Below are 18201 nucleotides of genomic sequence, written 5' to 3' on the forward strand. Positions count from 1 at the left end.
ACAACAACTGTTAAAAGGAGACTTTGTGCAGCAGGCCTTCATGGTAAAATAGCTGCTAGGAAACCACTTCTAAGGACAGGCAACAAGCAGAGACTTGTTTGGGCTAAAGAACACAAGGAATGGACATTAGACCCGTGGAAATCTGTGCTTTGGTCTGAGGAGTCCAAATTTGAGATCTTTGGTTCCAACCACCGTGTCTTTGTGCGACGCAGAAAAGGTGAACGGATGGGCTCTACATGCCTGGTTCCCACCGTGAAGCATGGAGGAGGAGGTGTAATGATGTGGGGGTGCTTTGCTGGTGACACTGTTGGGGATTTATTCAAAATTGAAGGCATACTGAACCAGCATGGCTACCACAGCATCTTGCAGCGGCATGCTATTCCATCCGGTTTGCGTTTAGTTGGACCTTCATTTATTTTTCAACAGGACAATGACCCCAAACACACCTCCAGGCTGTGTAAGGGCTATTTGACCAAGAAGGAGAGTGATGGGGTGCTACGCCAGATGACCTGGCCTCCACAGTCACCAGACCTGAACCCAATCGAGATGGTTTGGGGTGAGCTGGACCGCAAAGTGAAGGCAAAAGGGCCAACAAGTGCTAAGCTTCTATGGGAACTCCTTCAAGATTGTTGGAAGACCATTCCTGGTGACTACCTCTTGAAGCTCATCAAGAGAATGCCAAGAGTGTGCAAAGCAGTCATCAAAGCAAAAGGTGGCTACTTTGAAGAACCTAGAATATAAGACATATTTTCAGTTGTTTCACACTTTTTTTGTTAAGTATATAATTCCACATGTGTTAATTCATAGTTTTGATGGCTTCAGTGTGAATGTACAATTTTCATAGTCATGAAAATACAGAAAAATCTTTAAATGAGGTGTGTCCAAACTTTTGGTCTGTACTGTATGTGACATCATTTAAAGTGACATCTTTTTAAGTGTATCATCAGAAATATACCAGAAATAGTCCAGAAATTGGCCAGACGGTGAGACTAATCCCTGTCTTCTAATTTCACTTACCTCTTTTCTTCCCCTGCTTTTTAACCATGCTCACATTTGCCCTCACTGTTTTTGCTCCACTAATCTTCACTCCCCTTCTCTAACCCCAAACCCCTGCACCCTCAAACCAAATAACTCTCTCCCACCCCCCCACCTTGCTTTATCCGCAGACCTGCTCTTTAACTTCAGACCTCACCTACTAAAATATAATATAAGCTGATTTTTCTCCTTCATCCACCTGCTTTCCCTTTCTCTTCTCATCCTCACTGCTGGCGACATATCCCCCAATCCTGCCCCACCTTATACATCCCACTAATCAGTTTTCAACACCTACGTGGATATAGATTCATGAGAACTCATTGACTACTAAAAGACAGTTTTCTAGGCATGCTTTGGTCTGGGCAAAGAAGGAGGTGATCTGTGACATCACCTATTGTGAATGGTGGATCCTGTGTTATCTACTGTATATAGAGGAGTTATCAGTCATTGTACAGGAGGAGGAGGAGGTGAGCTGTGATATCACCTATTGTGAATGGTGGATTCTGTATTATCTACTGTATATAGAGGTGTTATCAGTCACTGTACAGAAGGAGGTGAGCTGTGACATCACCTATTGTGAATGGTGGATCCTGTGTTATCTACTTTATATAGAGGTGTTATCAGTCATTGTACAGGAGGAGGAGGTGAGCTGTGCCATCACCTATTGTGAATGGTGGATCCTTTATCATCTATCATCTATCATTGCATTCATTTTGGTGATAGTAAAACTACTGAAAAGTCACAAAGAGAGCAAGGAGTATGAGTGAAGCATAACCCTAAAGGGCCAGTGTAAAATTGTAAGGTTTATTGGATTGGGATATGTTGAGAGTCCTCTCATTACTAAAAGGCAGGCAAGTAAAGTGAAAGCTCTATTACACTGCTGGAAGCCTGGAGACAGGGTCAGGACAAGGGGTAGGTGCCTGCCTAAGGTGCTTCCTCTTGCCTACCTAAGGGGGGTGCATTTTTGGAGTAACACCCCCATCACCATCCTCCGGTCTCAGGCACTCAGTACAGTAATGGCCAGGGCACACAGTCACTGACACTGCTTACCCCACTCTCTGCCTTTGCCACGGCCATAGCTTTTTCCCCGCACTCAACTGTATTTTTTTGTTAGGGAGTTATAAGGGTTAGGCTGCCGTCACACTGGCAGTATTTGGTCAGTATTTTACATCAGTATTTGTGAGCCAAAACCAGGAGTGGGTGATAAATACAGAAGTGGTGTATATGTTTCTATTATAATTTTCCTCTATTTGTTCCACTCCTGGTTTTGGCTTACAAATACTGAGGTAAAATACTTACCAAATACTGCTAGTGTGACGGCAGCCTTAAAAGTTGACGAGCAATTTCTCATTTTTACAACACCATTTTCTTTTAGGGACCACATCACATTTGAAGTCACTTTGAGGGGTCTGTATGATAGAAAATACCCAGGTGTGACACCATTCTAAAAACTGCACCCCTCAAGGTGCTGAAAAACACATTCCAGAAGTTTATTAACCCTTCTAGTGCTTCACAGGAATTTTTGGAATGTTTAAAAAAAAAAAAAAAAAATTGAGCATTTAACTTTTTTTCACCAAAAAATTATTTCAGATCCAATTTTTTTATTTTCCCAAGGGTAAGAGGAGAAAATGGACCCCAAAAGTTATTGTGCAATTTGTCCTGAGTACGCTGATACCCCATATGTGGGGGTAAACCACTGTTTGGGCGCACGGGAGAGCTCGGAAGGGAAGGAGCGCTGTTTGACTTTTTCAACTCAAAATTGGCTGGAATTGAGATCGGACGTCATGTCACTTTTAGAGAGCCCCTGATGTGTCTAAACAGTGGAAACACCCCACAAGTGACCTCATTTTGGATACTAGACCCCCCACGGAACTTATCTAGATGTGTGATGGAAACTTTGAACCCCCAAGTGCTTCACAGAAGTTTATAACGTAGAGACGTTAAATTAAAAAATCATATTTATTCCCAAAAATCATATTTTCACCCCCAACTTTATTTTTCCCAAGGGTAACAGGACCCCAAAAGTTATTGTGCAATCTGTCCTGAGTACGCTGATACACTGTGTGTGTGTGTGTGTGTGTGTGTGTGTGTGTGTGTGTGTGTGTGTGTGTGTGAACCACTGGGCGCATGGCAGAGCTCGGAAGGGAAGGAGCGCCGTTTGACTTTTAAAATGCAAGATCGGCTCGAATTGAGATTGGACACTGTCATGTTTGGAGAGCCCCTGATGTGCCTAAATAGTGGAAACCCCCCACAAGTGACCCCATTTTGGAAACTACACCCCCCAAGGAACTTATCTAGATGTTTTGTGAGAACTTTGGACCCCCAAAGTGGTTCACAGAAGTTTATAGTGCCCAAGTGTGAGAATAAAAAAATCATATTTTTTCCACAAACGTGATCCTTTACTCCCCAATTTTTTATTTTCCCAAGGGTAACAGGAGAAATTGGACCCCAAAAGTTGTTGTCCAATTTGTCCTGAGTACGTTGATACCCCATATGTGGGAGAAAACTACTGTTTGGGCACACGTCGGGGCTCGGAAGGGAAGTAGTGACGTTTTGGAATGCAGACTTTAATGGCATGGTCTGCGGGCGTCATGTTGCATTTGGAGAGCCCTGATGTACCTAAACAATGGAAACCCCCCTATTATAACTCCAACACACCCCTAACCACAAACCTAACCCTAATGGGAAAATGGAAATAAATACTTTTTTTTATTTTATTATTTTTCCCTAACTAAGGGGGTGATGAAGGGGGGTTTGATTTACTTTTATAGCGGGTTTTTTAGCGGATTTTTATGATTGGCAGCCATCACACACTAAAAGACGCTTTTTATTGCTAAAAATAGTTTTTGCATCACCACATTTTGAGAGCTATAATTTTTCCATTTTTTGGTCCACAGAGTCATGTGAGGTCTTGTTTTTTGCGGGACGAGTTGACGTTTTTATTGGTGCCATTTTAGGGCACGTGACATTTTTTGATCGCTTTTTATTCCGATTTTTGTGAGGCAGAATGAACAAAAACCAGCAATTCATGAATTTCTTTTGGCGGAGAGTTTATACCGTTCCGCAATTGGTAAAATTGATAAAGCAGTTTTATTCTTCGGGTCAGTACGATTACAGCGATACCTCATTTAGATTTTTTTTATGTTTTGGCGCTTTTATACAATAAAAACTATTTTATATAAAAAATAATAATTTTTGCATCGCTTTATTCTGAGAGCTATAACTTTTTTATTTTTTTGCTGATGATGCTGTATGGGGACTTGTTTTTTGCGGGACAAGATGACGTTTTCAGCGGCACCATGGTTATTTATATCCGTCTTTTTGATTGCGTGTTATTCCACTTTTTGTTCAGCGGTATGATAAAGCATTGTTTTTTTGCCTTGTTTTTTTAGTGGTCACTAAAGGGGTTAACTATTGGGACAGTTTTATAGGTCAGGTCGTTACGGACGCGGCAATACTAAATGTGTGCTTCTATTGTTTAGATTTTTTTAAATTCAAATATTTATTTATTGATCGAATACATTTTTTTAAATTTTTTAAATATTTTTACAATTATTAAACTTTTTTTTTTTTAAATTCATTCTTATTTTTACACTTTGTCCCACTATGGGACACTCATTTTGTGTAGGCTGATCGCCTCTATAGCATGCAGATCTGCATGCTATAGAAGCTGTCAGCGCTGCAGCTTCTATGCACTAACCTTAGAGACTTCCTGACAGGCACTGCGCATGACAGGAAGTCTCTCAGCTCTGGAGACCCGGATGTCATCATGACGACATCGGTTCTCTATGGCAGTGATCGGGTCTCCGATCCAAAGGCAGAGGGGCTGTCAGTCCCTGTGCCGGCTCCGGAACGCTGCAATCATGTTTGATCGCAGTGTTCCTGGGACTTAGTGCCGGGTGTCAGCTGTGAGAATCAGTTGACACCCGGCCCCGATCGGCTGCACACCACCCGTGTGCGCTGCCGATCGGTTACGACGTACTATCCCGTCCATGGTCATACGGGCCCGGGCACATGGACGGGATAGTACGTCGGAAGTCAGAAAGCGGTTAATGTACTAATGGTGGTTCTGGTGATGCATTTATCTACTGATGGTGGTTCTGGTGATATATTCATGTACTGATGGTGGTTCTATTTACCTATTAATTTACTGTTCATGGCTCTGGTGATGTATTCATGTACTGATGATAATAATAATAATTTTTTATTTATATAGCGCCAACATATTCAGCAGCACTTTACAATTAAGCGGGGACATGTACAGACAATAAATTCAATCCAAGTTAAGACAATTTAAACAGTGACAATAGGAGTGAGGTCCCTGCTCGCAAGCTTACAATTCACATGGAAATGGGGGGACACAATAGGTGAAAAGTGCTTGTTATTTCAGGTCTGGCAATTATAATAAATAGGGATTTTCATATAAAGCTGCATGATCCGGTCATCAGCCCGTGTGTTTAAGTGCAGTAGTCAAGTATCAAGTGCAGTTATCATGTGCATGGAGGGTGTGGAGACAGATGAATAGTAGGGTGCAGATTCAGATGCAGATAATATTTGGAAGGAGGGAACAGGGCAAAGTTAGTTTACTGAGTAGTTGATGTGGTAGGCTTGTTTGAAGAGATGGGTTTTCAAAGCACGCTTGAATAGGTCGGGGCTAGGTATCAGTCTGATCGTCTGGGGAAGTGCATTCCAGAGAGCTGGCGCAGCACGAGAGAAGTCTTGGAGACGGAGGTGCGAGGTTCGGATTACGGGGGATGTTAGTCTTAGGTCATTTGTAGAACGGAGGGCACGTGTAGGGCGATATACAGAGATGAGAGGAGATATAAGGCGGTGCAGAACTGTGGAGGGCTTTGTGGGTGAGAGAGATGAGTTTATACTGGACCCTGTAGCGAATGGGTAGCCAGTGTAATGACTGGCACAAGATGGAGGCTTCGGTGAAGCGGCTGGACAGAAATGATGATGATGATTTTTGTTTTGTATTCATGTACTGATGATGGTTCCGGTGATGAATACAGCACCAGAGCCATCATCACTGCATGAATACATCACCAGAGCCATCAATTGTTTTGGTGCTGTATTCATGCACTATTATCACTACATGAACATGTCACCACAACCACCATTAGTACAGATATACGAGACCAGAACTACTTTCCACACAGGAATATGGCACCAGAACCAACATCAGTTTTGTTGCAAACTGTATTTGTTGCATGACGGATATAAAAGCCATCATACGTATCCTTTTATAGTAGAGACTGTTTAGCTTCCATTGGGGTATACGCCAAATGATGCACACGTTAATTGAAACCAAACGGCCCCCATTATAGTTAAGTAACATTAGTTTCCATGACTTTCCTTGATTTTGACACTTAAAATATAGGACGTCATGGATGAATATTGCTATTTTCCCCTAGTATTGTGTACTATGGTCTGCAAGCAATGAATGATTTCATGAAAACACACTCCCTGTTGAGCCTCACCTCTAAAGTACACCACTTTTTTAACTGTTGCTGGTATTTTTTGGTGAAACAGGTAACAATTCTAGTAGAAGTGGTCATCAGACCTTGTTACTTGACCCATGGGTGGGGAAGAGGAGGTGCGTTAGGGGTTTTGTTAACTTAGTCTCTAATCCATTCCTTTACATGGGGTCTGAGGGTTCATGTTGGGGGAGGGGGCATCGGCTTCATCTGCCTAGGGCACCAAAGTAGCTTGTCCAGGCCCTGCCTGGTGGTAGTACTTCATTTTTTCCTGTATTAGTCTGTGAACACTTTTCTCTCAATTAACTCCTAATTCATTGCAGCTGCCATAAAGCACCGCACCCTCTGGTGTACTGTTTATATAGGCAATTATATACAGGGAGTATGTGTCTACAGTATGGCCACCCCTAGAAAAGTTATTAAAAAAAAACAAAGCAATAAATAACTACAACATTTAATAATACATTATTTGTCTTCTGCGGACTTGAAACTAAAATTAAACATATATAACATCATATATATATTTTTTTTTTTTTACGGTAAGTAAACTCATAGTTTAAGTGGAAGATCAATTATGATGTTGCCAAAGTGTAAGTGAAGAGTAAACTAGCTGACTCATTTTAGTGCTTGACTAACAGCTAGTGAGTAATGTCTGTACTTCACATCTACTACAATATAGAGGGGCTTCCCCTGGGCGACAGAAAATCTTTGAAGCCAACAAAAATTCCTAAAATAAAGCTTCAGCTACGTTATTTGGGGGCATCTAAGACAGGATCTGAGGAGACCAAGACCATCTATAGTTATGGGCAGTGGCATAAGTTGAAGCTCGTTGACCCAATGCAAAATCTCCAACTAATCTCCCAATTATTACGGGTCCTTAATTGTATTGGTCTTCTTATATGGGCCAAAGGTATCTTTTTGGCCAAAGGGCTTTGGTGCGACTGCAACCACTGCACCTTTTCTGGTTACACTGCTGGTTATGGGTTCTATTTTGGCTTACATGCTAGAACTTTGGAAAATGAGAGTCAGACTGGAATTCTTTAGTCCTACCCCTAGAAATTATTCTTAGGGCCACCCTTCCTCTATATACAGTTAGGTCCATATATATTTGGACAGAGACAACATTTTTCTAATTTTGGTTACAGACATTACCACAATGAATTTTAAACAAAACAATTCAGATGCAGTTGAAGTTCAGACTTTCAGCTTTCATTTGAGGGTATCCACATTAAAATCGGATGAAGGGTTTAGGAGTTTCAACTCCTTAACATGTGCCACCCTGTTTTTAAAGGGACCAAAAGTAATTGGACAATTGACTCCAAGGCTATTTCATGGGCAGGTGTGGGCAATCCCTTCGTTATGTCATTCTCAATTAAGCAGATAAAGGGCCTGGAGTTGATTTGAGGTGTGGTGTTTGCATTTGTAAGGTTTTGCTGTGAAGTAAACATGCGGTCAAAGGAGCTTTCCTTGCAGGTGAATCAAGCCATCCTTAAGCTGCGAAAACACAAAAAACCCATCCGAGAAATTGCTACAACATTAGGAGTGGCAAAATCTACAGTTTGGTACATCCTGAGAAAGAAAGAAAGCACTGGTGAACTCATCAATGCAAAAAGACCTGGGCGCCCACGGAAGACAACAGTGGTGGATGATCGCAGAATAATCTCCATGGTGAGGAGAAATCCATTCACAACAGCCAACCAAGTGAACAGCACTCTCCAGGAGGTAGGCGTATCAATATCCAAATCTACCATAAAGAGAAGACTGCATGAAAGTAAATACAGAGGGTTCACTGCACGGTGCAAGCCACCCATAAGCATCAAGAATAAAAAGGCTAGACTGAACTTTGCTAAAAAACATCTAAAAAAGCCAGCACAGTTCTGGAAGAACATTCTTTGGACAGATGAAACCAAGATCAACCTCTACCAGAATGATGGAAAGAGAAAAGCATGGCAAAGGCGTGGTACAGCTCATGACCCAAAGCATACCACATCATCTGTAAAACACGGCGGAGGCAGTGTGATGGCTTGGGCATGCATGGCTGCCAGTGGCACTGGGTCACTAGTGTTTATTGATGATGTGACACAGGACAGAAGCAGCCGAATGAATTCTGAGGTATTCCGAGACATACTGTGTGCTCAGATCCAGCCAAATGCAGCCAAACTGATTGGTCGTCGTTTCATACTACAGATGGACAATGACCCAAAACATAATGCCAAAGCAACCCAGGAGTTTATTAAATCAAAGAAGTGGAATATTCTTGAATGGCCAAGTCAGTCACCTGATCTCAACCCAATTGAGCATGCATTTCACTTGTTAAAGAGTAAACTTCAGACAGAAAGGCCCACAAACAAACAGCAACTGAAAACCACCGCAGTGAAGGCCTGGCAGAGCATCAAAAAGGAGGAAACACAGCGTCTGGTGATGTCCATGAGTTCAAGACTTCAGGCAGTCATTGCCAACAGAGGGTTTTCAACCAAGTACTAGAAATGAACATTTTATTTAAAATTATTGAATCTGTCCAATTACTTTTGGTCCCTTTAAAAACAGGGTGGCACATGTTAAGGAGTTGAAACTCCTAAACTCTTCATCCAATTTTAATGTGGATACCCTCAAATGAAAGCTGAAAGTCTGAACTTCAACTGCATCTGAATTGTTTTGTTTAAAATTCATTGTGGTAATGTTTATAACCAAAATTGGAAAAATGTTGTCTCTGTCCAAATATATATGGACCTAACTGTAGAATGATAATCATTGTACACACAGAAAGATTCATCTATAACGCTCAATAGGTTATTGGTGACGCAACCCAAAGATAGTTGATTGGCTCCATTGTCTCATCCAAATGTCAACTAGTTGTCCATCATTTCCAAGGAAACTTACAGTCACCATTTGCTCTATGCTGTGGCTGAGGCTTTCAGGGTCTAGTTGTAAAGATCCTACTGGAGTCCGGTCTGGAATCACTTCTGGGGGCTTAATTGGAGTGCTGGGCTAATGGGAGAAGAAAAGTCAAAACATTAAGAACCTTTCTTCATTATGGGTCACCACCAATATAAAGAGGCATGCTTAGATGAAGTCCAAAATTTCCGTAGCGCGATTATTTACTCTTGTGTGCTGCGCCTTGAAATCTTTGGATTTTCTTGTGCAATAGTTAATGTCGTGATCTTCCACGAACTGTAGTCGGTGCCAGTAAACCTAGACGCAACACATCCTGTGTTCTTATGTAACCCAGTCCGCAGACACACATGAACCTCTACTTCATTCATCCTGTTGTGTGCTAACCGTAGACATACTAGCACAGTCCATATCTTTAAACCAAGTGTTACTGACCAGTCTTGTTTTAGATGGCCAGATAATTTGGTGGTTATTCTCCAACCTGAGCCTAAAATGTAGTTCAAGCACAACATGAGGCAAGATTCTTACCATCAATTTAGAACTGCGTGGTTCCCGTGTGTAGGATAAGGTGAAAATCTCATCTTCTTTATAAAACGTGTCCAAAGATGTCTACAGAGAAAGGTAAACATTTGTCTAAAGAAATCTGTGGAAAAAAGCGATCATAAATGGAACCTCTATGAGATGACTAATCGTAAAAATGGACTTCTAGAGAACTATTCATACAAAGGGGTTATTCCCATCTTACACATTTATGGCATACCGACCGGATAAATGCTGGTCCCAAGTATGAGGCCTACAAATTAGGGACTGTTCCTCGAGCCACTGTGAAGGGAAAAGTGGCTGCGCATGCGCAGTTCTCTCAATTTCCTTCTTTGGGAGTTACAAAAAATTAAAAGCCATGGCTAACATTATGAAGACTTTGAGAAAATTTGTAATGGATTCTAAACAGCAGTTTTTGTCTGGTCCAAGCAAAAAAAGACAGGTAACCATTCAAATATTCAAGGTAAACTGGGTGAAGCAAAGACCTTAAAGGGAACCTGTCACCTGAATTTGGCGGGACAGGTTTGCGGTCATATGGGCGGGGTTTTCGGGTGTTTGATTCACCCTTTCCTTACCCGCTGGCTGCATGCTGGCCGCCAATATTGGATTGAAGTTCATGCTGTGTCCTCCGTAGTACACGCCTGCGCAAGGCAAGATTGCCTTATTCGTGTATCTGGTTTAGTCCCCTTCTTCTCAACATGTCTACATTTGAGTACTCATTCTTGCCCTTAGTTCACCTAATTCTACTTCTCTGGTCCTTTGGTCGAGTACATTCTGCCATTCCTTCCATTTCATAATGAGGTTCCTCAAAAATAGCAGCACATATTCAATCTGTCCTTGGTTCTACAATCTTGTTGGCCATAATCTACAGTGATACGTCAACCATATGGTATCTAACTTGAACACAACCATATGGTATCTAACTTGAACATTGTCCATTGGAAGCTCTTAGATATTTCCATTCCACCATTGGTTATATCTACCGCAAGACCTCTATTATTCCCACTATTATTCCTATTGGAAAAGTTTCTCAAGTTATGAGTCTAGAAGAATTTTCTCATCTCCACCAATATATACTCTCACATGGAGAAAATTGAACAAATTTTATAGTACGTTGACAAACTCTTTTATATCCCACTAAAGTGACTTCTGTTCATACTGTTAGTAAAGTCTGTGTCATGATCTCAAAATCGTAATTTAACAATTCTGGTGTCCAATACAATCTCTGCATCAGCCACACCACCATCGAAATAGGGTGCAGAATGTACCACCTAGTGACACTTATTATACTGGTGTCCAGTTTGGCAGAGCTGTCTTTGAGCTCCATTATGGTACCCATACTTGTAAGATAAAAGTCAGTGAAATGGCTAATTTCGACCATAAATTATGATTGTTGACTGTTTTGGTGAAACAAATAATTTTAGTTTTTGATGGGTGGCCTGCAGACGAACATTTGTTGTTGTTCAAAACACCAGTAGGGCATGTTGAATTTTTTTTTTAGACAATGATATCCAACAGGGCAGACCTAGTCCGACCTGTTTTTTGTTTCTACTTATGATGACCCATGTTTGTCTAAGAGTATATGAGGACCTCTAGGCACCAAGCCCTATGTGCAACTGCTCTATCAGCGCCAGCTATAGTTACACCTTTGTATGTTCTTAACGGCTTTTTTTCTAGCAATATATGTATATAGTACCCTTTTTAATAATAGTTCAACTTGCTCTGCGGAATAACATTTGAGAATTACTCACAGTTAGCAGCAGTATCACATCTTTGTTGGTTTTGATTGGCGGACTGGCTTTCTGCAGCTGACGTAATTCCAGAATATGTTGGTAAAGACTCTGTAGTTTGCTGACATTGATTTTCCCATTGTCTAAGTAATCAGGCAGGGCCTCATTAAGTGATACCAAGTCCTTTAGCTGTACCCCAAGAATGGGAATTTTAAAGCCCCCACATTCGTTGTATACCCTTCGATATGTACTGTAGTTACTGCTGGAGGATAGGAGCTCCGTCATCCCACTGAGGGTCTGTAAAGAGAGGCAAAAGGGAGGCATTGGAACAGAAAAGTGTGGAGTACCTTAAATAAATTCATGATGGCGCACAGAGTTTATAATTCTGTACAGCAGAGCTGCGTCTATAAATGACTTCATTCCTGCACAACATCCTCATCACATATATTTCAAAGGTGGATGCGGTTGTATGAGATAAGAATAAAAAAAAGACCTGGCACTTTTTTTCTAGATCTAAGCCTTTGTGACACCACCAACAGTGGTGCTGTTTTGGGTTAAAATCATCCCCAAAGAGTCTTTTTGTTTTAATTTTTTTTCTGCACTCAAAGCTTTTGTAAGGGGTTTTCCAGGACTACTTAATTGATGTCATATCATTTGGAAAGACCACCAAATAGGTGGAGGTCAACTGATTGAACGGAGCTGCGGAACTATGAGAATCTGATATTTGTATTATCCAATCCGGACACGTCATCAGTTCAGTAGTCCCGGATAACTTTTTTCAAAGGGTTTTTCTGTTCTTTTTGTAAAGTTAATAGACCATAAGGGATCCTTATAAAAGAATGAAACCATATTCACCAGTGGAATCCCCCGACACTTAGATGGTGTCCATCAGGACTCTAAGTGATGATAACATAACCACCAGTCACATGTCATCAGAAGATGCTGATTGACTGCAGCGGCCAGGTGACTGATGATGTTATCATACCAAAAAATGTTAATGTTCACCAGTCACCTGATTGCTGAAATAATCGCTTCAGGTCCTCAGAAGATCAGAGACACTGTACTGCAGGGTTTTAGCAGTAAGTATTACTTCTTTCTTTTATAAAGATCCTTCCCTACCCTTTGTTAACTTTTCAAAAGTAGTGGAAAACCCCTTTAAGGCCTCTCATAACCATGTAATTTCATGCTGTAGTGAAGTATAGTAAAGACTGGAGAGAAATAAGGAGGAGGTAAGACCATGTGTGCAATTCTGCTTTATCTCTTGTGAAACTTCAATCTGACCACAGAGATGAACTTTTAAGGGGCTTTTTTTCACAAAACACTTTAGTAACACAACCGCTAGGAGCCCTGATGGCAGCGGAGAACTTACAATTGTCCATTATACTGAGAGTGATTATACATGCATGGTCACTTCTCTTTAAGAAGAGCTTAGTATCTTGTCTATTCCATAATCTAGTTAGTCTATTGAGCCTTCAGTCTTTTATCATCTTGGGGTGACCAATCAAAAAAATGTCAAATCCGCTCTGATGACGTAATATTAATTACAGTTGCATCACCTACTTATATAAATGCTCTCTGTGTAAGGTATACAGTTTTAGGATTTCTTAGCATATTGGCATGTTTCTATATGTCAGAAATGACTCATTCTTGCATTAAGAAAGAGGATAGTTTTTGCTACATATGCTGAGAAATCACTTTTGTGTCACAAAGGCGAAACTAACATGATAAGGAAAGCCTACAACCTGTATTTTGGCTGCAGAATAGGAGATCACATCTTACCCAGTGGTTGCATGGGAAGAGGTAATCTATATTTTTTTGCAGTCGCAATGATCTGGAGAGATACAACCAATCACGACCAATTGCTAATTCTGCATGGTGCCCCACATTGGGAAAGGAGTTTCAAGGAAGAAGTGAACTTTACAGTGTCCAAACTTTCCATCAACAATATGCCCAGTACAACACACAGAAGAGGTCGCTTGGTGTCATGAAGCATCTTCTCACGAACCAGACTTTCTTCCTGCAACCTCAACTTAACCTTATAACATAAAGTGAACTGAACGATCTTGTTAGAAATTTGCATCTGCTCAAGACTAAGGGTACCGTCACACAGTGCAATTTTGATCGCTACGACGGCACGATCCGTGACGTCGCAGCGATCGTATGATTATCGCTCCAGCGTCGTAGACTGCGGCCACACGTTGCAATCACGGCGCTGGAGCGATGCCGAAGTCCCCGGGTAACCAGGGTAAACATCGGGTAACTAAGCGCAGGGCCGCGCTTAGTAACCCAATGTTTACCGTGGTTACCAGCGTAAAAGTAAAAAAAAAAAAACCGTACATGCTCACCATCTGATGTCCGTCCGGTCCCTTGCCGTCCGCTTCCTGCTCTGACAGATCCGGCCGTACAGTGAGAGCAGAGTGCAGCGGTGACGTCACCGCTGTGATCTGCTCTCACTTTCCGGCCGGCAGTCAGTCAGAGCGGGAAGCGGACGGCAAGGGACCGGACGGACATCAGATGGTGAGCATGTACGGTTTGTTTTTTTTTACTTTTACGCTGGTAACCACGGTAAACATCGGGTTACTAAGCGCGGCCCTGCGCTTAGTTACCCGATGTTTACCCTGGTTACCAGCGAACGCATCGCTGGATCGCTGTCACACACAACGATCCAGCGATGTCAGCGGGTGATCAAGCGACGAAAGAAAGTTCCAAACGATCTGCTACGACGTACGATTCTCAGCAGGGTCCCTGATCGCTGCTGCGTGTCAGACACTGCGATATCGTAACGATATCGCTAGAACGTCACGAATCGTACCGTCGTAGCGATCAAAATTGCACTGTGTGACAGTACCCTTAGGCTGAGCTCTTAGGTTCCAGGCTACAGCAGTGGAGTCTCCTAGCGGGCGATGTTTGGATTTCTTTGTCCGCAGCCATGATAAAGATCTTGTCCAATACTTCTTCACGGAGGTCGATCTTGTGGCATGCAACAACATCAACAGTTTAATGCAAGCTCTAAAGATAAGTCATAATCCAGATAAACAGAGGTTCTTCATCGATTCATCCAAAATAAGCCTAAAAGTTGTCTTGCTGCATATTGGCAATGCGCTACGTTCAGTTCCAGTTGGGTATACAGTCCACATAAAAGATACCTATGATAACATGAAACAGCCGTTGAGGAGCCTAAACTATGACCAACATTTGTGGCCCCTCTGTGGTGACTTAAAGGTGGTTGCCCTCTTATTTAATCTCCGGGGTGGATACACAAGCTACTGCTGCTTTGTGAAAGGGATAGTCATGCAAGAGAATATCACTACAATAAGAGACTGGCCTCTCCAACATTCGCTTTAGCCAAGGAGTAAAAATGTCCTGCATCCATGACATGTTGACAAACATAAGGTTTTGTTACCACCATTGCATATCAAGTTGGGTCTGATAAAGAACTTTGTAAAGGCAATGGATAAAATTGCAAAAGCACTCAAGTATCTCATTGATACATTTACAAGGTTGAGTGAAGCAAAGATAAAGGGAAGGAGTCTTTTTTCGACCTCAGCTTCGCAAGCTTCTTCAAGGATTTTCTCCATTTGTTGCAGGGCAAGAAAAAGGCTGCATGGATAGCATTCACATCAGTGGTAAATAATATTTCAGGAAACTCGAACAGAGAACTATGAAGAGTTGGTGGAAAATCTCCTCAAAACATAAGGATCTTGGCTGTAACATGTCTGAAAAGATTCATTTCTTACATTTGCATCTAGACTTTTTTTCTACCAAGCTGCAGAGCAGTGAGCGATGAGCACGGTGAGAGATTTCACCAAGATATTGCGGCTACGGAGACAAGATATCAAAGAAAATGGAATCCATCAATGCTTGGAGATTACTGTTGGAAAATTGCAAGAGATGATCTGATGCAGGAGTACAAGAGACAAGCAAAAAAGTCATCACTGAATGAGGACCAAATTCTGTAGTGCAATTTGTGCAACTGTTTATAATTCACAATAGTGTTTAGTCATGTTTTAGTTATTTAAGTTGTTGCTATATTTCCTCTAAATGAATATCAGAATATTGGCATAACAAAATATTCTGCATTGTAAAAATAATAATATTTCAAAGTACTGAAACTTTTATGCAATAATTATACGTAGAGATGGGCGAACCCGAACAGTAAAGTTCGGGGTCCATACCAAACACCTAGTGTTCAGGCATGGACCCCGAACCCTGACTTCACCAGGAAGTCCATGTTACTGTTTGGATTCGGTCCCCGAACACCGGGTATTTCTTGCTCTGTTATGTGCATGACAGCATGGCAAACACTGCCTATGATCGGCTGTAAAATCATTACCGCTGGTCAGACAGCCTGCAGCTGTGATCAGAGGTAAAAAGTTTACCTCCGGTCACTGGCTTTGGCTGATGAGACTACTACTCCCATCAGCCTACTCCAGCTGCCGCTAATAACAGTGAGAGCAGGCGGTGGCTGATGTGTATTCACCAGCCAGCACCTGCGCTCTAAATAAATAAAAAAAAAAAAAAACTGTGTGGGGCCCCTTGTATTTTTGATAACCAGCCAGGCAAAACTGACAAGTGCGGGCTGCCACCCTCAGCTGTCAGTGTTAGCAAGGCTGGTTATCAAGAATAGAATAGAGGGGTCCCCAAACCTTTTTTTTTTTTTTTTATTATTTAAATGATTAAAAAAACGGCATGGCCCCTCCCCATTTTTGACAACCAGCCTTTCTAAAACAGACAGCTGGGGCCTGGTATTCTCAGGCTGGTAAGTGGACATATTCCCCCCCAGCCTAAAAATAGCAGCCCACAGCCACCAAGAAAAGGCACATCTATTAAATGCGTCAATTCTGTCGCTTTTCCTGGCTGTTCCCACTTGCCCTGTAGTTGTGGCAAGTGGGGTTCATATTTGTGGGATTGATGTCACCTTTGTATTGTCTGGTGACATCAAGCCCACGGATTAGTAATGGAGAGGCGTCTATAAGACACCTATTCATTACTAATCCTATAGTTATATTGTAAATAAACACACAGTAAGTGTAAAGTCCTTTATTTGAAATAAAAAAAGCACAATTTTACTTTATTTAAAAATAACAAACAGTTATACTCACCTAATGCCCATTCCACTGAATCCCTCGTCTCCTGTAAAAAAATAAAATAAATAAAAAACAACCATATCCCTCACCTGTCCGTCGTTCTGTCCCACACCGTAATCCATGTCTGAAGATAAATAGTTTCAACCTGGACGGTGCCAATATGTGACCATTCAGGCTGAAAACCACTGGGGAATGAGCTGCTGTGAGTGCAGCGTCAGTGACCAGCGGTGACTTCATCGAAGCTGGGCATCTGAACTATGGGGGGCCTCAGTGAGATCACTGCTAACACAATGAGAAAAAGTGTCACGGTGCAGCGCTGAGCTCAGAAAGTTCACCGGGAGAAAAGAGAAATTCTCACGGTGACTGCACAACTGCACATAATTTTCAAATGACCTCCTGGGAACGTCAGCTGTCTGACCGGCGGTAATGATTTTACTGCTGATCAGGGACAGTGTTTGCCGCGGTCATGCACATGACAGCGTGGAAAACACTGAATGTTCGTGCCCCCATTCAAGTGAATGTGTTCCGGGTTCAGATTTGGAAACATCCAGGGGTTCGCCCATCTCTAATTATACGTAGTAGTAAAAGGAAAACTCTGATATCATAGAAACAAGAGCCAACTAAAAATTTTCAGATTTGAATTCAGAAGACGAAAATCATTAAGAATTGGCTCATTTCCTAACTGAACCTGATAACTTCTGAAAATATGTAGAAGTGTTATTTGTCATTTAATATTATGGTTATTGTGGGTTCATCTTTACAAACGCAAATGTTTTTCCTAGCAATAATTAGTACAGGGGATATTTAAAGGGGGGTGGGTTTCTTTTGCACAGAATTAAGTTTAATATTGTTTACCGATACTTTTTTTTTTTATATATATATACAGTATGAAATAAAAATTTCCTTGCCAGCAGCTTGTTACAAAGGTGACAAAACTCAACTTTTTTTTTTTTTTTTTTTTAACATTAATTTTGCCCAACGCCCGCACAAACCACCATCAGTCTAGTCTACCTGAATGGTAGGGGAGAGAAAAGCTGAACTTTATTCCTTGGGCTGAAAAGTTAAACATTGACGCTTCATAATATGTTTATTGATAGTGAATAAAGATTCATTTAATATTAACCGGTAATCGTCCTGACTTGTGGTTACCTGAATGAAGGGTTAAACCAATACGTAACTTCTGAAGAAATCACCTTGTTTTCTTGTGGTAAAAAGTTGTGGTAGGTTTCTTAGAACGAGACCCGAGTGGCGTTGGCAGTTTACGTCTTTCAGAAATGTCGAATGCAACTCACTAAGAATGCAACTCGCTTCTTGACACATATTGTTTCTTCATTTTAATAGTTCAATTTTCTAAACCTTAAAAGCAGTCTCTAGTTTTATCATCTGGATAAAGACATTACTCGTTGGAGGGTTAATAACAAGAAAGGTAAAAAGGAA

At 41.5% G+C, this 18201-nt stretch overlaps 1 protein-coding gene across 2 annotated transcripts in view; it reads right to left on the minus strand.

The window, feature by feature from the left end:
• RASGRP4 (RAS guanyl releasing protein 4) overlaps positions 1 to 18201 on the minus strand; it is a 54372-nt gene that overhangs the window by 15258 nt on the left and 20913 nt on the right. Inside the window, exons 9-11 of one of the 2 annotated variants that reach the window (XM_077285742.1) lie at positions 11699 to 11974; positions 9936 to 10016; positions 9396 to 9503 (exon numbers count right to left, since the gene is read on the minus strand). In XM_077285742.1, the coding sequence (XP_077141857.1) occupies positions 9396 to 9503; positions 9936 to 10016; positions 11699 to 11974 (465 nt within the window). The remainder of the gene's footprint in view (positions 1 to 9395; positions 9504 to 9935; positions 10017 to 11698; positions 11975 to 18201) is intronic. The other variant, XM_077285743.1, reaches the window with a different exon arrangement.

This window comes from Ranitomeya variabilis, chromosome 2 (genome assembly GCF_051348905.1).
Source record: "Ranitomeya variabilis isolate aRanVar5 chromosome 2, aRanVar5.hap1, whole genome shotgun sequence".
Classification (NCBI taxonomy): domain Eukaryota; kingdom Metazoa; phylum Chordata; class Amphibia; order Anura; family Dendrobatidae; genus Ranitomeya; species Ranitomeya variabilis.